Source organism: Amphiura filiformis, chromosome 19 (genome assembly GCF_039555335.1).
Source record: "Amphiura filiformis chromosome 19, Afil_fr2py, whole genome shotgun sequence".
NCBI lineage: Eukaryota > Metazoa > Echinodermata > Ophiuroidea > Amphilepidida > Amphiuridae > Amphiura > Amphiura filiformis.
The window spans coordinates 42,925,888-42,943,762 of NC_092646.1; the positions used below are offsets into that span (position 1 = coordinate 42,925,888).

The window sequence follows — 17,875 nt, forward strand, 5'->3', positions numbered from 1 at the left end:
TATTGTTGGAGATAATGAAGTCAAATACTACGTGTGTTGTTTAGATGCACTTTTGCTTATAAAAGGTACTCTGACAGTGGGGTTCTGCCTCCCACGACTTGCCCACGTCTCATACAAAAATTGTCGTGTTCCCATTCCTGGGGACTGGTGTCAACCCGGCCACCTGACACTTCATATACCAAGTTACAGTCTAACCAAGTATTTATTTATTTATTTTTAAGACCACATTGAGACATATCACGTTCCTGGCAATCGGCCGTCCCGCCACAACATTATGCCTTTTATCTAAGAACAATAATCATCAAAGCACGAATCACGTTGTTTTATTGAAAACAAACTCATAGTGACTATAAAGACGAATAAAAACATTCGTCTGTCAACACGCGATATTCAAAATTCCCGGGCGCCGAAATTGTCGAGTGCAATGATGTCCTAGTAATACAATGCAGGCTGACGACACACACCGACATCGCCTGGCTAATAATTATTTGGTGCAGCAGAGACATTAAAATGAATACACAGGATCGATACACGTGAATTGCTATGCACGATTTTGATATCAGACGAAAATCTTCGGATATACTGGGTTAGAAAATGATGAATATCTCCCGTAAATGAATTTTTCTCAAGAAACCAGATGTGATCTCATACACTTGAAAATACGTGTTGAACAGATATTATAGTCGTTAGCGTGCGCTTTGAAAATTGGCCGTGCGCTTTGAACTCAAAATTTGACCAAAACTCTCAATTTTATATTGCGTTGGTCCTGTAGGCCTATGGACTACAGCGCGCAGCAGGCTATAGCGGCACTCACTCAAGTGGAGACAGTATATTAACCATTGACCGCAATGTCGTATACAAGCTTGCTCACACAGCGAGAAATCAATTACCCCGTCTATTGTCATAGCCTTAGTCAGGCCACTTCACTAATAATATGCATCTCATAAGGTCCGAATAAAATAGTCATGTGTGGCTGTGGATTCAACCTACCATGGCGATTTCTACTATGAAGATATCGGGGCGATGTCACTGTGCGACAGATGAGCATAAATAATCATTACGTCATTGCAATTAAACAATTTCGACGCGGGAATTTTGAATATCGCGTGTTGACAGCCAACCATTCTGTTTTTATTCTTTTTTATTGTCAAAACGAGTTTGTTTAAATAAATCCATATGATTCGTACTTGATAATTACTTTTCTAACATATAAGGCATACTGTTATGATTGCCGGAGACTCCCTTTAAATTCGGAGGTGTTGTGTTGCTAATATTGAACGAAACTGGACGAATAGTACGTTACTTTTTGTGAACACATTATTTGTTATAATAGTTACACAACACTATTAGATTCTATATATTTCCATTTGATGATCCCCAGGTTCCTCTTGTCTTACGCTCATGAGATTCTATAGCAAGTGTTTTTGGAACCGGATTTCCACGGGTAACCCTATCTTTGAATCCTGTTTTAATTGGTGCTAGTTCGACATCGCCAAATTTGTACGTGTGTTCTTCTCTAACTTTACTGCGTCTTTTAAACCAAGATAATCCAAGTTGTAGAAGTGTTGAAGCAAGAAGTGCCCCACCGGCAAAAAAGAAAGAAATTTCGTAGTCGTGAGTTTTATCGTAAAGGCGGCCTGAAGAGAGAAACAATGAAAAATGTGTGTCAGAGTTGTCAGAAGACAAGTAAGGGAGGACAGTTTTTATGGTCTACTTAGCTCAGCAATGCTTTGCTGTCTTCGATAATGGTTCATGTACGCTAGAGCGTTCGATAGGAACAAGCGAACAGTATACGAGTTTGCTGATATCTATCGGAGCGTTCAGCAGAGCAGCAGGATTATAAAACACGGTCGATGGTAGAACCAAAATCAATTTCCTTTGTGTTCAGTAAGTACATAACGACCCACTCATCAACTACTCAAGTGGTCATTAAATAAGCATGTCTCCTGTCTGAGGTCAATAGAAAGAAAATAATGTGTGTAAGTTTATGTTTACATAAAGAGGTGTAATTAGGTTTCAAGGGGTTGTTAATTCAAGCATGGTCGTAAAATTGATTCGATCGATATTTTGGTCAATGCGTCGTATCGGAGCAGAGTTGTCAATTGAGCGGAGCCTAAAAGAGTTTGCTACAGGCTTTAATGGGTTTGGGCTTTGATAAAAGCCAGGTACCTCTCCGATATAATGCGCTATCGAAGACAGCAAAGCATTGCTGAGCTCAGTAGACCATAAAAACTGTCCTCCCTAATGGCATGTTGGTTTTAAAACAACCAAAATCAGTATCAACCCCATTTTGTACCCGATAGTCATATACATATACAAAAACAAAGCTAAAGCAGAATGAACAGTCTAACCTGTGAACAGTAACATTTAATTGTATTGAGTTTTCACTTTCTAGTCAATTGAACGTCCGACTCTCTCTTTAGAAATAGTGGGACAAAGTTGGCCAACAAATATTACACTACTTTTGAGAATGTATTTCGCTCCACTAGACGACGCTGTACAGTGATAAAGACCTGGATCGTAATTCTATAGAATTTCCACATCATGCTGATCATCCGCACTTGTAAGATTAGTGTCTTTGAAAAGGGCGGTATCGTAGTCAATCTATCATTGCTCACATACACGTTTGATGAGAGCATCCTGCTTTAAAGATAATTGTAAACCCATAAATAGCACCAGTTGTGGTATATGTCTCGCAAAAGACGTGCTCAAAACTCTGTTTATTTAAGGACCGTTCACAAACACTTGTTAAGGGGGACCTGAAGCAAAAAAAAGGGGTGGGGTGCTGAAAAGTTTTGACCCTCCTAAGGGGGGGGCTGAAAAAATGACCACAAATTTTCATGGGAAATTGGAGTTTATATGCTTTTCTATGGGGCTGACCCATAATTTTTTATGTCAAAAAAGGGCGGGCGAAATTTTGAGGTCTGTAAAGGGGGCCCGATCAATTTTCGCGATGAAATGTTTTTGCATCAGGCCCCCTAACAAGTGTTTGTGAACGGTCCCTTACTATAAATATGCTTAGTGAGTTAATAATATCAGCAGCCAACATTGGGCCAATCAACGTACGTATTTGGCATAGTCCATATACATTCCTCGAGTCAGTAAAGTAAAAGAAAATTTAAAAAAAAATTCTCAAAAACTGTTAATTTTTGTAGGAATCTGTTATGCTAGTTAGATTCTTTGTATTATTTCCGTTCCGAAAATGTATACTTTTATATATAACAAGTATTATTTTCAGGTGACTAACTTTGGAATTAAAAGTGCTCAAACCCATTACAGGTGAGCGTAGAAACAAATTCAAAGTATAGACCTCTGGAAAAGGCAACCGTTACTACTAGTTTCACAGCATATCCTCACTTACGATCATTGGGTATACCGATCATCAGACGGATAATTTGTCATGATTTCAAGTTAACACAAATACTTCTCATCATTACATTTAGACACACAATAAAAACAATATCTAATTTACTGACTCGAGGAAAGTATACAGACTTTAGACGAATCCAGTCGGTCATTACTGGGTCCCGTCTGCACCAAACTGGTGTTGTTACTGCCCAATTGGGTGGATTAAGGGAACTGGAATGAGCGTTTTGTGCGTTTCGACAGTATTTTTTGTGGGACATGAGAGCACATCAGACATATCGAATTGCATTTTGAATACGAAGAATGTCTTTCTGATATCAAATAATTTTCATTTTTTGAAATTCACTATTTAATACAAATTTTATGACAAATTATTAAAATTGGATATTTTTCACATTTTTGATATATAACAGTCCTCGAAGTAAATTGTATAAATCTAACGATATATTCTTAAAGTGTATGTAGCTGGGAGGAAAAGCCTACGATTGAAAATTTTGACCTTTCATATTGAAGATATGTATTTTTTTCCCCAAAAGAACTAATTTGTTTTGGTGTTTTGGGAAAAAAATTCTTCAATACGAATGGTCAAAATTTTCAATTGATCGTCGGTTTTTTTTATCCCACCTACATACACTTTAAGTATAAATCATCAGATTTATAGGGTTTACTTCGAGTACAGTTTAATATCAAAAATATCAATTTTAATCATTTGCCATAAAATGTGTATTACATTGCGAATTTCAAAAATCAAAATGATTTGATATCAGAAGGACATTCTTCGTATTCAGAATGCAATTCGATATGTCTGATGAGCTCTAATGTCCCACAATAAATACTGTCCAAACGCTCATACCCCATCCCTTAAATCCGCGTAAAAATCGACATTGATTTGTATTGTGTTGGTAAACTTTAATCATTCTCTTGTCTACGTGTAACACGGGTGGTGGAATGCAGTTTAATATCCTCGCCAAAGCCACATCATTTCACATTTTAGGTGGGATAGAGCTAAGGGGGAATGCAGCAATGGCTGCCATTGAGGTGTAGGAATGCGTGAAATTAGATTCGTCTATCATGTCTATAGTCAATATTGGGCCGATATCGCAATGTTATCTGGGGACCGAACACGTACCTGCGCACACACCACCAATGGTGTCACCAAGCATTTCCGTTATAATAACTAAACTCACACCTGCATTGACATCCTCTGGCGGCAAAAGGTTTCTGATCAAAGCAAAGAACAATGGTAGAGATACCCCGGCAGCAATGCCATACAAAAAAGACAACACCGCAAGGGCTGGATAGGAATAATGCGCAGCTGGGTAGACTAGTGTTATTATAGTCAGCAATGTTAAAGAAATGATCTTGGCAAATTCACTAGAAATCATGTTCTTATCGATAAACCATCCATGCGTTAAGCAACCGATGAGAGAGCCAATAGCAATCAACGAAAGAAGATCAAATGCCATCTTATCCGCGTATCCAAATTCAACAGCGAACGGTATAAGATGGGTGATCACAGCATACCAACCGATACCATGCAGTAACATTATTGGTAGCATGACTAGGAAATAAGGGTTTCGTAATGGTCGAGTTATTAGAAAGCTTTCATGTTTTAATTCTTTAATAACGCTATAGCTTGGGTCGACTATAGAATGTTGGGATAATACAGATTGGCCTCTGGGTCTTGAAAACAAAGACCGGCCTGAGGCTGATAACACAGAGTGTCCTCTGGGTCTTGATAACATAGAGTGGCCTCTGACTGCTAACATAGTGTGGCCTCTGGGTCTGGATAACAAAGTCTCGTCTTTGGGTCTTGATAGCAAAGACTGGCCTGTGGTCTTGGCTCTTGGTCTTGTTTGCCAATTATCCTTTCCATCTCTGACGATGATGATGCCATCAATCATGTCAATTGAATGTCGTGGTCTTTGTTGTACTAACTCTCCGGAGAGTACCTCCTCGCTGTCCGAGTCCGTTTCATGTTCCTCAATGACAACTTTATCAGGCAGTCCAAACATGAAGAGTGCGATAGTTTTCCGCGGTTCGCTTAGAAATCTTGGTCGTGGTTCAAAAGAAGATGAAGATGAACTGTAAACAGAACTTTGCGACGACATATACGATGAAAGCCTACGGTGAAATCCAGCTTCGTCCGGCTCGTCATTTTCTACCAATCCATTATTAAACAAACCACTATCAACATCATCTGTATTTATCAGTGTTTTGTTACGTTTATCTTTATCAATGTTTTTGCTTAACGACTGAATGTTTGGAGTTTCCGGTTTCCTTTTAGAAGCAGAATCATACCCATCCGACGTCGTTTTGAAATTGACAGTTGTTGAAGGAGGGTAAGGCAGAATCATGACACCACCGCATACCACGAGGTTAAGCTCTACAGCTGCCATAATTAATAATGCGCCCTGCCATCCATATGCATCTATCATTGGTGGAAGGATCAGCGAGAAAACCAATTCCCCACAACTGATTCCTGCAAAGGCGATACCATTGGCAACGACGAAGCGTTTTTCAAAGTAGTGATGAAGGATTATTATAGAAGGCGTGAAAGCAAACCCCATGCCAACAGCTGTAAAAGAAAGGGAGAGAAAGAGAGAGAGAGAGATGTATCAAATCCTTCAAATTTACATCACGTTCACAAGATCAGACGGATCGTTAAAATGCGTATTTATAAATACGCACGTGACCACCTCCGCGCTACCATAACAGCTTGTAGACAGTGAGTCTCGAAGTAACCTTCTACATAGCGGGTGGTCTTGCTATACATTTGAATGCAAAGGCGGTACAACACGAGACTACTGTGCAGCAAAATGGTATATTTTCTTCAACTTTTACATTGAAAACGTTTCCGTTAAACGGGGGGGTAACCATATCGGTTTAGGATATGGCTTCTCTTCAAACTTACATACAATGTCAAACATTGTCCCCTTTATCCATCTATGTGAGAAAACGGGAACAATTTCAGCTTAAATGTGAATAATTAGCATATTAGCAAGCCAATACACTGGTACGCGTGAATTGCATTCTGGTCAGGCATCCCAAAACAACGGCCGAGTGCATGTCCCGGTGGAAACAGGAAGTGTTCGCCTTGGCACTGAAAACCGGCTCGACCCTGTACACTTTTATACCCTCTATTCATACTGATTAATCTTAAAAACATTACATATCACTGCGCTCATTATCATTCTTGACAAGATAGCCCATGCTGTATTTACTTCGCTTAATTATTTCTTTATTTTTAGCTATATCGCGTTATTATCATGCACATTTTCACATATTTATGATTTTTCTTTGTTTAATTTTTTAACTAATTTTTTAATGGGGGGTGCTCTCATAATTTTTTTCATATTCCTCGTATCATGCTTGACAATATAGGTCATGTTTTTTTATATTTATTTATTATCATTATAGCGCCATCTATAGTTTGACATTAGGGGGCCTATTTGATGTATTTTTTGCGGACGAATTGGTACTGGGGTGATGTCTTCCGAATCTATTCCGATTTCATTCTATGACTACCCAAAACTCCGGTGTCGTGTAAAATGCGACCAACTGGTAACCTGTAACAAGGTGTTTTTTTCAAGATTTCTTCGGAAATACATCGATTTGAAGCGTCACATTGCAGGATGGTAATGAGAAAAATACGATTCATTTGATGATATCAAAAACTCATCAACAATGAGACAAATCGGGGGGGGGGGGGATGATGCTGTTGATCGGGTTACGGACCTTTAATAAGTATTCTTTTCCGTCGACAAATACTTTCAAAATGTTGTTTTTGATAACATATTACAAATTCGGAATCCCCCATGTGTAATAATTTTGCTATTCAATTAATACTTTAAGGAACACTCCGGTAATCACAACATTATGCCTTATATGTTAGAAAAACAATATTTTTAATCATATGGTTTTGTTTAAAACCAAATAAAAACAGCCGGTTCTCAACACGCGATATTCAAAATTCGAAGTTATCTAAGGCAATGACGTAATTTGTGGTTTATGGTTACAAAAATCCAGAAATACACCGGCCTCGGAAATCAGATATTTTTGAGAGGAAACTGTGGCTTGATTCCGCTTACATACAGAAGCCGTAGTGAACAGGTGAAGCTGGCTGCAGAAGAGACGGGGAAAAACCTGTTAGAGAGTGTTCATAAATACGTGGGGGTGGAAAATATGGGGGATCAAAAATTTCATGGGTCCTAAAAATGACATTAAAAAATTCAGTTCTTAATAAGGAGGAGGGGGGTCAAATACGTTTGAGGATAAAAGTCCGAAGTAACATGTACGACATTTAACAAGAAAATTAATTCCACACCAGGTCCCAGCAACAATATACCCACATTTGTTACGCCCGAGGCTTTGTCTTTTTTAAAGACATTTCTTATTGATGAACTATGTTAACAAGCTTAATTGATATAATTATGTGGCTGGACGCGGCGAATGAGCCGTAAACTCGGCAAACTTCATTTCGAGCTACAGGTGAAAATATATGCAAATCTCGTATTTTTGCGAAGTTGAGATTTTTGCAGATTTGAAATGTTTAAGCTTTCTTCTAAACACATACAAAGTTTTATTTTAAAGAAATAAGTGGAAATATGAAATAATTTACATTTTCTGAGGCCGATCTGATGAGTGGTCATTATGCTTCCCTAACTTTGAACGCGTTTTTCTCGGTTTCTGTTTTGATTCATGACAACCTATAACAAGCCATAACTTCGCTTCTGATTGTCATATTAAGTTCATTGAGGTGTCATTTTAATCCCTGAAACATGCTCTTTGCAAATATGTAAAAAAGTAAAAATGACCAGAGGGGGACTTTACGGCTTATTCGAGGTGTCCAGGCACATATAGGTCAGAGATCGAGAATAGGTCTGAAAATCATTTTTGTGACATTTCCATTTTCGAATCTATCATATCTATACATGCATTTGAACAACAACAGCAGTTTTGGTGAAAAATGTGAAATTTGGCTCAGATGTAGTATTCAGTCTGGTGAACAATTCTAGGGGGAGGGCCAATTTTTTTCCAATATGGCCGCCATAGAGGTCATCGAACTTTATACAGGGAAAAAAATTCAAAGTTGTTCAAATTGAGTTATAAATTGCATTCCTCTCGGCATAATAATTCATAATAAGATAATTGGTAAGTCAATAGGTCCAGGTTTTGGAGCTTTATGGTCTTGACCTATTTGCCTGTGCAACCTTGGGAAGCAAACTTCCTACATATGTAAAACCTATCCTATTATGGAAAAGTATGCTGAGAGGAACAATTTGAGACCATTTTGATAACAATCGGAGCAATTGTTCAAATTTGACCACTGTAGAGGTTAAACCTTGACCTTTGACCTTTTTGCTTATAACTTGACAACCGTACATCACAGATAGGTCAAACTATACTCTTTTTGAATCCTTGTGACCAGAGGAACACTTCAGCGTGGTTTATAACTCAATTTGAACAACAATTTTTCCTGTTATAAAGTTCGATGACCTCTACCCGCTATCTTGGAATTAATTTAATTTGGCCCTGGATCCAAATTTGTTAAGCATATCAAGAGCTACATCTGTGCCAATTTTGGGGCTTTTCACCAAAAATTAACAATATGTTTCCTATGATTCACCATTCTGCAGCACTAGATAGGTGATTGACATCACATTCTGTCCAAAACCTATAAAAAAACAAACAAAATGCTTTCTTCTCTAATAGCAAGAGGAGTTTCTTTACCTGATATAATTCCAAGCGTTGCCATTAGATGGAAGATATTTTGGGTGAAGAAACTACCGACAAGTCCGATGGCGGCAACCACACCACCAAACATGACGGGTATTCGGGGTCCATAAGCATGACAGATTCCTGCGGCAAAAGGACCTTGAAAGAATATTTAAAAAAAAATTACTTCAAAGGGAACTGTAAAGTAATACTGAAAATGAACGATGCACAATTATCAGACTAGATATGATTTTGGTGTACAAGAAATTCAAATGATAAATATATTAACACGCGCCATTACATTATAATACAGAAAAATGCACGACTTGGGTCGATTGTTTCACGGAGCCAAATGGTCCCAGCATGAGCCCAGGGCACAAGACATAGGGGCTAAAATTGGGCCAGATGGTATATGTATAAAAGAATTTTAAAAAGTAAAAATAACAAAGGAAAGTGGATAATTTTACTTAAGCATCGTTACAATGAGTGGTTGGCGGGGTTAACAAGTCTATGCGGATGGGCCCTAAATTTGAGACTGTTCTAGATCTCTGAATGTCCTTTTAAAAGACTTTTGAAACACATTCACATTGCAATAGGCATAGATCCCTGGGGTATGGGGGACCCCCAATATTCTGCCAGGGGGCATGGTCCATACAACCATCCCCCAATGTTGACCGTTGTATGTGGGTTTATGACCAAATTAACCTCATATTTGGCTATTATCATGATTATAGCCCCTTCGCGCGACTTTATTCCAGTTTTGCACCATATTTCGTCAGTTTAGCAATTATGATAAAATATTTTTGCGCGCTTCTCGCGCATTTGTACCATAAACTTATTCTGTCACCAAAAGGGGATAGATTCACTACTTCAAGACATTTTTTCTAACCCTATCCGCCACAATGTCAAAAAAAATCTACGGCATTGCACATTGCGCATAAAGATATTTACTACGGAAAAATAGACAACAGTTCAGAAACCAATAATATAATTATTAGATATATCTTAAATCTATAGACGGCTTATCTAAAGTTAATTATTAGTATTGTCTTCGTATCTACAATAATACACATAATAAACAAAATAATTATAACAGACTTGAGTCCTAAATGTGTCAAGTGGCAAGTTGATATATATGCGTATCTTAGATCAAAGGTTATTGCTTATTGGATCAATTAAAAATGAAGTACCAAACGTTGCTGTTGTTCATTTGTATACATGTACATGCCTACATTATGAATCTCATCAAATTAAAGAGAAATTAATTCAAGTACAATTTACCGCAAATCTGAATACAAATTGTTCAAAACGTTATGTTTGTAATTTTTAATCAGTGAATTGCTAAAATTGTTATTTACTTATTTGAACAATTGATTTTGAACGGGTAAGCTTAAACGGCCTCTGAGACATTTCGCAAGGAAGTCCGATTAGTATATCGTGTTTATGAGTTTTGAGCACATCGCTATTATTAGCGCCCTCTTTCGAAATATGTATCCTAGGTCTAGACAATAGGCGGATTAGCGGCCATTTTGTCTTCGACATGATTTTATTCACGTGTCCTTATACTTTAGTACACAAATATATAAGTTAATAGGTTTACAATATTAAAATTATATTTTGTGTATACAATATATTCTGTAGTAAATCAATCAAATGACGGTGATTGTTCAGGTATTATATGCTTGATAAAATTAGGCTGTCTGACCAGCTAGTATTCTCCTCCGCCATCAGTGTGATTCCAGACACACCACGTACTGTGTTGCGAAGGTGGAGGAGATTAAAGCTGTATTGACGAACACGCATGCGTTAAAAATGCGTTTCCGGCACTGTTCCTATGCACTTTCACCCTCCTGGTATACCGCAACCGGTGGTGTTTATATTGAATCAAATTTACCGAACAAAACATTCCCTCAAGTGTTGAATGACCTCAACCGTATAAATTTGTTGACCTAGATGTTTATCATCAAAGGCAAGGACTCGTATATCGATACGCTTGAGCGAACTGCATACAACCACTACACTGTTCAATAGCCTTATTGTGATGTGGCGGGAGATTTAAAAGTACGGGCCCTGAACAAAATATGATGCGCGCCCATATTTCCAGGCAATGACGTCACAAGTCAACTCATCTTTACCGAGGTCATGTAAATTACTTCCGGAAATACGTACTAGATTTACCCTCGAGTGTTTAGAGTACCCAAATATCCATCTGTTTAGATGGATATCGAAAAACGATATATTCCCGATACGGTTGGTGTTTATAGTGAGGAGTTTCCGGACTATGTTTGACTAGTGAAGGGCCATCATGCACATTTCCGTTAAAGCTCAAATTATTAACGTACGCGACCTTTGCAAAATGACCGTCGCACTTGTCGCGCTTATGCTTAATACCTTTCCCGCGGAAAACTTCAATTCGAAATGTATCATATTATGTGTAGCCAATCATCTTGAGCAATTGGATTGAAAATATCTTTACAATTCTCTACTGGATGTCCATTTTGTCCACTCTTGTCATAAGAATTCATGATTTTCACGTTTGACATACCTTCAAATTGTTTTCGTTGCTAAGAATTTGCAACTCGGATATTTTCGGTCTTAACGCTTCAAATCTTCTATTTTTTAGCCAGACAAGTAATTTCAACCTTTATCTATCGATTAGTCTTTGTCCCAAATAGTGGCCTTAAAATTCAAAGCTTTATTAATGGTTTTAAAATGGTTACCAAACGAAAATTAAGTAAACGCCTTCATAACAATACCGCGTGACATGCCAACATGGGCGAGTAAACGCGCGTGACTTTGTTGCGCCCAAGCTCGCAGTTCCACTGCGTTCAGTACAATACGCGCGCACAGTTTAACACTGGCTCGCGCGAAAATTCTCAATGTTGTGTATCGCATGGCTTACTGTTTGCTTGTATTTGTCCGGCTTGTAAAATACCGTTTTCATCCCCGCAGGTTTTTGTCTACCAACCAAAAATCTTGTCAAGTTTTATTTCTCATCCTATGCCTGATTTATGACACCGCACTAGTTTTAAAATATTGTAGTTTTTGTGACTCTTTTATATCAATTCCTGACAAAAATTTGTGTTTATGTGCCCATATCATATTCACTGCAAAGTTACGGTATTTTTGTGTGAACATGGAATGTTGAAATCCTCTCCTGTAGTTATTTATAAAATATATAGCTATTGGGAGCTGTAGAGAGCAATTTGGCAGCTTTTAAAACTATAACCCAAATCAAGCAAATTTGAATTTTCGCTGTGTGCGTAAGTTCATAGGTAAGGTAAAGGTAAAGGAGACGATCCTGTATAAACAGCGATCGGAGTGCCCATCTCTCTTTCATTGGCGATTGGGCCAGACTCCTCCATGTAATGTTGCTATAGGGGATCGCTACACCTCCTCTACAGCGAGTCTGTTACCTTCCCAGCATTTAAGAATGCCGGTACCCATTTAAACACCTGGGTGGAGAGGAGTAAACAAGATAAAGTGCCTTACTCTAGGGCACAACACGATGGCGTCGCCGGGGCTCGAACCCGCAACCTTCCGATTATGAGTCAGTGCCAGTTCCGCTCGGCCACCGTGCTCTAAAGCGTACACTTTAATAATAGCGCATCAAAGTTGAATGGCCCTCCGACTGTAACCAATAATTTATACGACAATGTAACTTACATCTTACAGCTCCCATGCACTATAAAATAGTGATATGTGATGTGATCAAGCAAAATCAGTCGGAACTCGGAAATATTGGTTTTGAGATATAGCCATACAAAATAGTTCCTTTTGTTTCCTGTTGCTTTGGAAACTCTTTAATTGCTCATATCTTTGGCACTGGTTGTTCAATTTCAATGGGGTTTTCTGCAAAATCCAGATTTGTAAATGCTTTTTACTATCTGATAAGAAACTGATTATAATATTTCCGAGTTCCGACTGATTTTGCTTGATCGCATCACATATAAACACGCTAATAGAACATTTAACACGGAAGACGCTCATTATAGCTTTCCTATTATAAATATTAATGTGTGAAAGGTCAAACATTGTGTACGTGTTAAAAACTGGACTTTGATCAAAATTGATTGAGTATAAGTTGTATGAAATTTCATACAGCGTGTTTATAGTGAATATAATGAGTTTTGAGTACATCGTATACAATATTCCTTGTATGTGTACCGAAACTCTTGCTGTTTATAGCGAGGCACAGTTACCGCACATACGCGGGGAATGTGTAAATATTGTGGCGCGAGCTATAAACAGCCTGTTAAACAGCGTGATCATGGCGTCGATAATACTAGCTTCAGTTTGGATAACTCTTGAGGGTGAGAAGCGTTCCGAATGTCCTGCGCGCATCCAACGCATCATGAAGAGGCTGCTACTTCCGGTAATACAGCACATAATGTATCCTCGTGTGTTTATATTACAAATATCTCCCGCCAATATCCTTAAGTTGAGAAGGATATTGATGTGAGGTATATACAAATACGGCTAGTGTTTATTAAGTGAGCAAGTTTTTGGATAATTTCTGACCGAAGAGAAATTATAAAAACAGGGAAAATCTGTTCCAACTGACCAGCGGGGAACCAAAGGATGGATCCAAAAGGATACAACAGTGTCACACTAGCAATGGATAAAATTAAAAACAGGGAAAATATGATACAACATCCAATGGGGGAGTAACACAAGACATATAAACAAAGTTAAAAACCCTGCGAATAGAAATTATACGCCAATGTACCGTACATCAGCTCCCACTGCACTATGAACACGCTGAATGAGCCCATTTAACAGGGATCTAGAGCGGATACTATTGTACAGTGCTAATTGATGCAAATAAATATCAATAACAAATAACGAACTTATTTTTATTTGTTCGATTAGCTAACCATTTTTGAAGGTATTTGGTTTATACCGGAAGTGACCCCTTAATTTTTCGTAATAACAAACCCCTTTTTCGGACAAACGAACCTTGGGACTAGCAACCAATCCTTGACGCCCAATGATCAAAACATGAATACTGTTTGTGTGTAGGGGGTGTGGGATGGTGATAGGGAATGTGTGTGGCGGAGTTTGTCTACTAAAATGGTCTCAATTATCTATTGTGTCTATTTATGAAGAAACAAGTCATAAAAAATAGCTTGCACTGCTCGTTTCCCACATTGTCGGTCTGTGGTTGGTCAAAAAAGCTTCACCGTAGCGGCGCAAAACCAGCCGGGTGAAATAAACAATCACTCGCCTGCTATTATAGCGCGCGTTTTTATTATCCAAATCCTTTCAACACCTAAAAAAGAAACGGTTAAAATGCTTTTAGCTCATATGAAATTCGAAGATAATTCATAAATATGTGGTTTACTTACTAACAATTGCGATCAGCAGAGGACTCATCGATGTAACCAAAGATACTAAAATTTTGTCAACCCCAAAATACCGCTCCCAATGTATGTAAAACACACCAAGAGACGTCTTAAATCCCAGTGTGAAGAAGAAAACAAAAAACGTCGCTAATATAATCACCCACCCCCAACCACCATCAGGGGTACTCGTCAAATATACCGCACGGTGATGATGATGATGATGGTGGTGGTGATGGCGGTGACGTTTTGGTGGTGGTAGATCGATGTCAAATTGTGCTTCATGTTGCTTTTGTTCCGTCATAATAATTTCAGTTGTACTGCTTTAGCAAAGGGTACGTAATGTTTGCCACAATAAAGACATTTCCAATTCGTCACAATGTCTTAGCAATACTTCTTCGGCATTATGGTTGTAAACATTACATTAACGTAAGCAACCGTGTAGGCCTACGTGTATTTTCAGCAAGTCAGTAAACTTGTATGACAGCAGAAATAGTCTACAGAGATTGTGTATGCCTATTATTATTGACATACATAGATTGGTATTATTTAGCCTATATTGATCTAATGTATATACAAGTACGTACTTGCTGATATATTTTAAGTACGTTTATGTATATATACAAGGCACGAACGGCATCATTCTAAAGTGGTCATTTCAACGAGCAATAACCCATTACTATTCCTTAAAGTCATTTAACTTTATGTTCATGTAGATTTTAAATGAGTTTCAATTCATTTTTAGTAGCAAACATCATAAAAATGGATTTATAAAGTTGTTGCATACGAAGAGGGTTAAAGATAGCAGATACCATGATAACAACGCCCAATGGTAGCTAATGGTATATAATATGTACAGGATGTCCCTGAAAGAACGGTATCGTATGAAACTTTAATTTTGGTGTATTTTAATATCCGAACCAAACATAACTACGGAGTACACGCGGTTTAGGAATAAAAATAGTTTTTACCATATCAATTGGTAAGCGCTCTTTAGCAAAGTCATATAGTTCATTTTTTATAGACACCCATCACTCATAACGCTACTGACCACCTTCTATTGTCGATCGATACATAATATTAGAGACATTGCGATTTCCAAACGTAGACATCGGACGTGCGTTGATCTATTCAAAACCACTCTCCTGTATCGAAGCAAGGTCACGTATTTAGCTATTTTTGAAGATATTCCACGTGCGAAATCGACGTAGCTACATCGTTGAAAGTATAATTATTATTATGATCCTTTTTGTTTGTAACAAATCATTATAATAAAGGTACAGCGATGTGTTAAAAATGGACTAAATTTAAACGCAATATTCATACGCAGAGATTGCCCATTGAAATGTGTGTGATACTTTGCGTAAAAAATGACATTGCGATTTCCCATTTTGGATTCCAACGTAGAATAAAACGCAGATGCTACGTTGAAATATGCTGATTTTACCTCATGTCTAAGTCCATGCAACGCGCCCAATTTTCAGGACGAAAAAGTCTCATTTTGAAAGTAAAGTCATGATGTATGGATGTAGTGATCTACCAAAATATATGTTTTTGGGCAACTATAATATTTGGGGAGCACAAAAAAACAATTAAGTTTAATCAGCATGTAGGTCAAAATTTTAGTCAAAATCAAAAGCGGCCTGTTTGAAATAGGCAGAGAGCTTAAGCTTACTGTTATTTTTTCAATCACTATGCCCTCTATCGACCTATATTAGATTAGATCAAATATTATAGTATTTATTTCAGCTGACTTGTTCTCCTTCGTGACGAATGAGCACAATCCAGTTTGGAACCGAGACTAGCAATATTTAACACCGTATTAACGTACGTAAAAACGTACGTGAAAACGTACGTTCCACGTGCTGCGTTTGGAACATCGCAATCGCTCTATTAAAATGAACTCACTTTTCTGAGATACACCTTTTTACTTTGAAGTTAATTCCCTCGGTAAAATCAAAATCAATAATTGTATTTTTTTACTTATGTCAGATAAAACCATAGTGCTTTGATATACCTTTTAGTGTAAGTTTTTTTTTTACAGGCCTGAACTTCGCCCGTGAGCTTTTTGTGTGTGTAGCTGTTTAGCTTTTCAAACTGATAAACTTTGCCAAAGAAAGATTTTTCTCACCTCTATACACATAGAAACAAGACCCACTCAGTCACTTAGGTGCTTGAAACGATCGAATTCGGTGTTGAAATTAGGAAAAATTTTAGTTACAACTTTTCACTTCATAATTAATTTTCTCGGTCAAATGAAAAGCGATAATTTTCATTTCTTCTGTAAATGTCAGAAGAAAACTATAATGCTTGGTACTGTATATTTTTTCAAACCATTGTGTTAAACTAAGGTGTAAAATTTAGGCTTCTAGTGTAAGATTTTCAATTTACACAGGCTTCAAGTTGCCCTGCGAGCTTTTATTGGGGTCAACGTTTTTTGCTTTTCAAAGTATAACATAATTCGCCAACGAAAGATATTTCCCAGCTTTCTAAAGCACGTCATATCGGGCTATATGTCATAGTTTTGTCAGAATTTCACCATTTTTCAATTCTGACTACCAATTTTGTCAAAATCAACTCCCGAATCTACCCATGGATGGATGATTTTTCAAGCCACAATCTACTATTTTTGCTGGTGTATTTCTGAAATGTGTTGATTTCAACACGTATCGATCGACTTTTAGCGCGACTATGCATAACAAAAGAAGCTAATCAGTAGCGTACTGAGTGTATAAGGCACATCGTATGGGTCTATCTATCATAGTTTTGTCAGTATTATTTTCCGTTTTTATTTCACCCTTTTTCACTGCAGACTGATGTCCAATTCAGTCCACATCAATTCTGTTTGCCATTGGTTGGAGCATTAAAATACCCAAACATTTAAAGGTTCCGACGGTAAAGTTTTTTCTGGGATACCCTGTAGTTCCTTATGTCAAGTTGCAATTAACAAAAGAATATTGTTTGTTTTGTTGATTATCTATAAATAATTTTGACCTTCTACACGACGCAATTGAATATTGGTCTGATCTATATAGATCTAGCCTAAAACTTCCTTTATGTCTTCTGTTTCATATCTTCGTTTCAAGTGCTTGCTATTCTAAAATTTATCTAGAATTTCGAGTGTTTCTTTCTTTCTTTCTTTTTTTCTTTTTTCTTTCTTTCTTTCTTTCTTTCTTTCTTTCTTTCTTTCTTTCTTTCTTTCTTTCTTTCTTTCTTTCTTTCTTTCTTTCTTTCTTTCTTTCTTTCTTTCTTTCTTTCTTTCTTTCTTTCTTTCTTTCTTTCTTTCTTTCTTTCTTTTCTTTCTTTCTTTCTTTCTTTCTTTCTTTCTAACAAGGCAACGTGAATGAAACTCCATTGGCTATTTTAGTCGTGTAACATGCATTCTATGGGGATGTAAAGTTATGACTTTATGTCCAAATATTATTGCTCTGTTGATATGCAATCACAAA

The 17,875-nt window shown here is 37.4% G+C and overlaps 1 protein-coding gene across 1 annotated transcript; it reads right to left on the reverse strand.

Annotated features, from left to right (window-relative positions):
- Positions 1-1,353: 1,353 nt before the first annotated feature.
- Positions 1,354-9,193, reverse strand: LOC140140599 (uncharacterized). The gene is made up of 3 exons (XM_072162355.1): positions 9,100-9,193; positions 4,496-5,944; positions 1,354-1,637 (listed from the first exon to the last, which is right to left on the reverse strand). Exons 1-3 carry the CDS (start codon positions 9,191-9,193, stop codon positions 1,354-1,356), a joined length of 1,827 nt encoding a protein of 608 aa, XP_072018456.1.
- Positions 9,194-17,875: the final 8,682 nt, after the last annotated feature.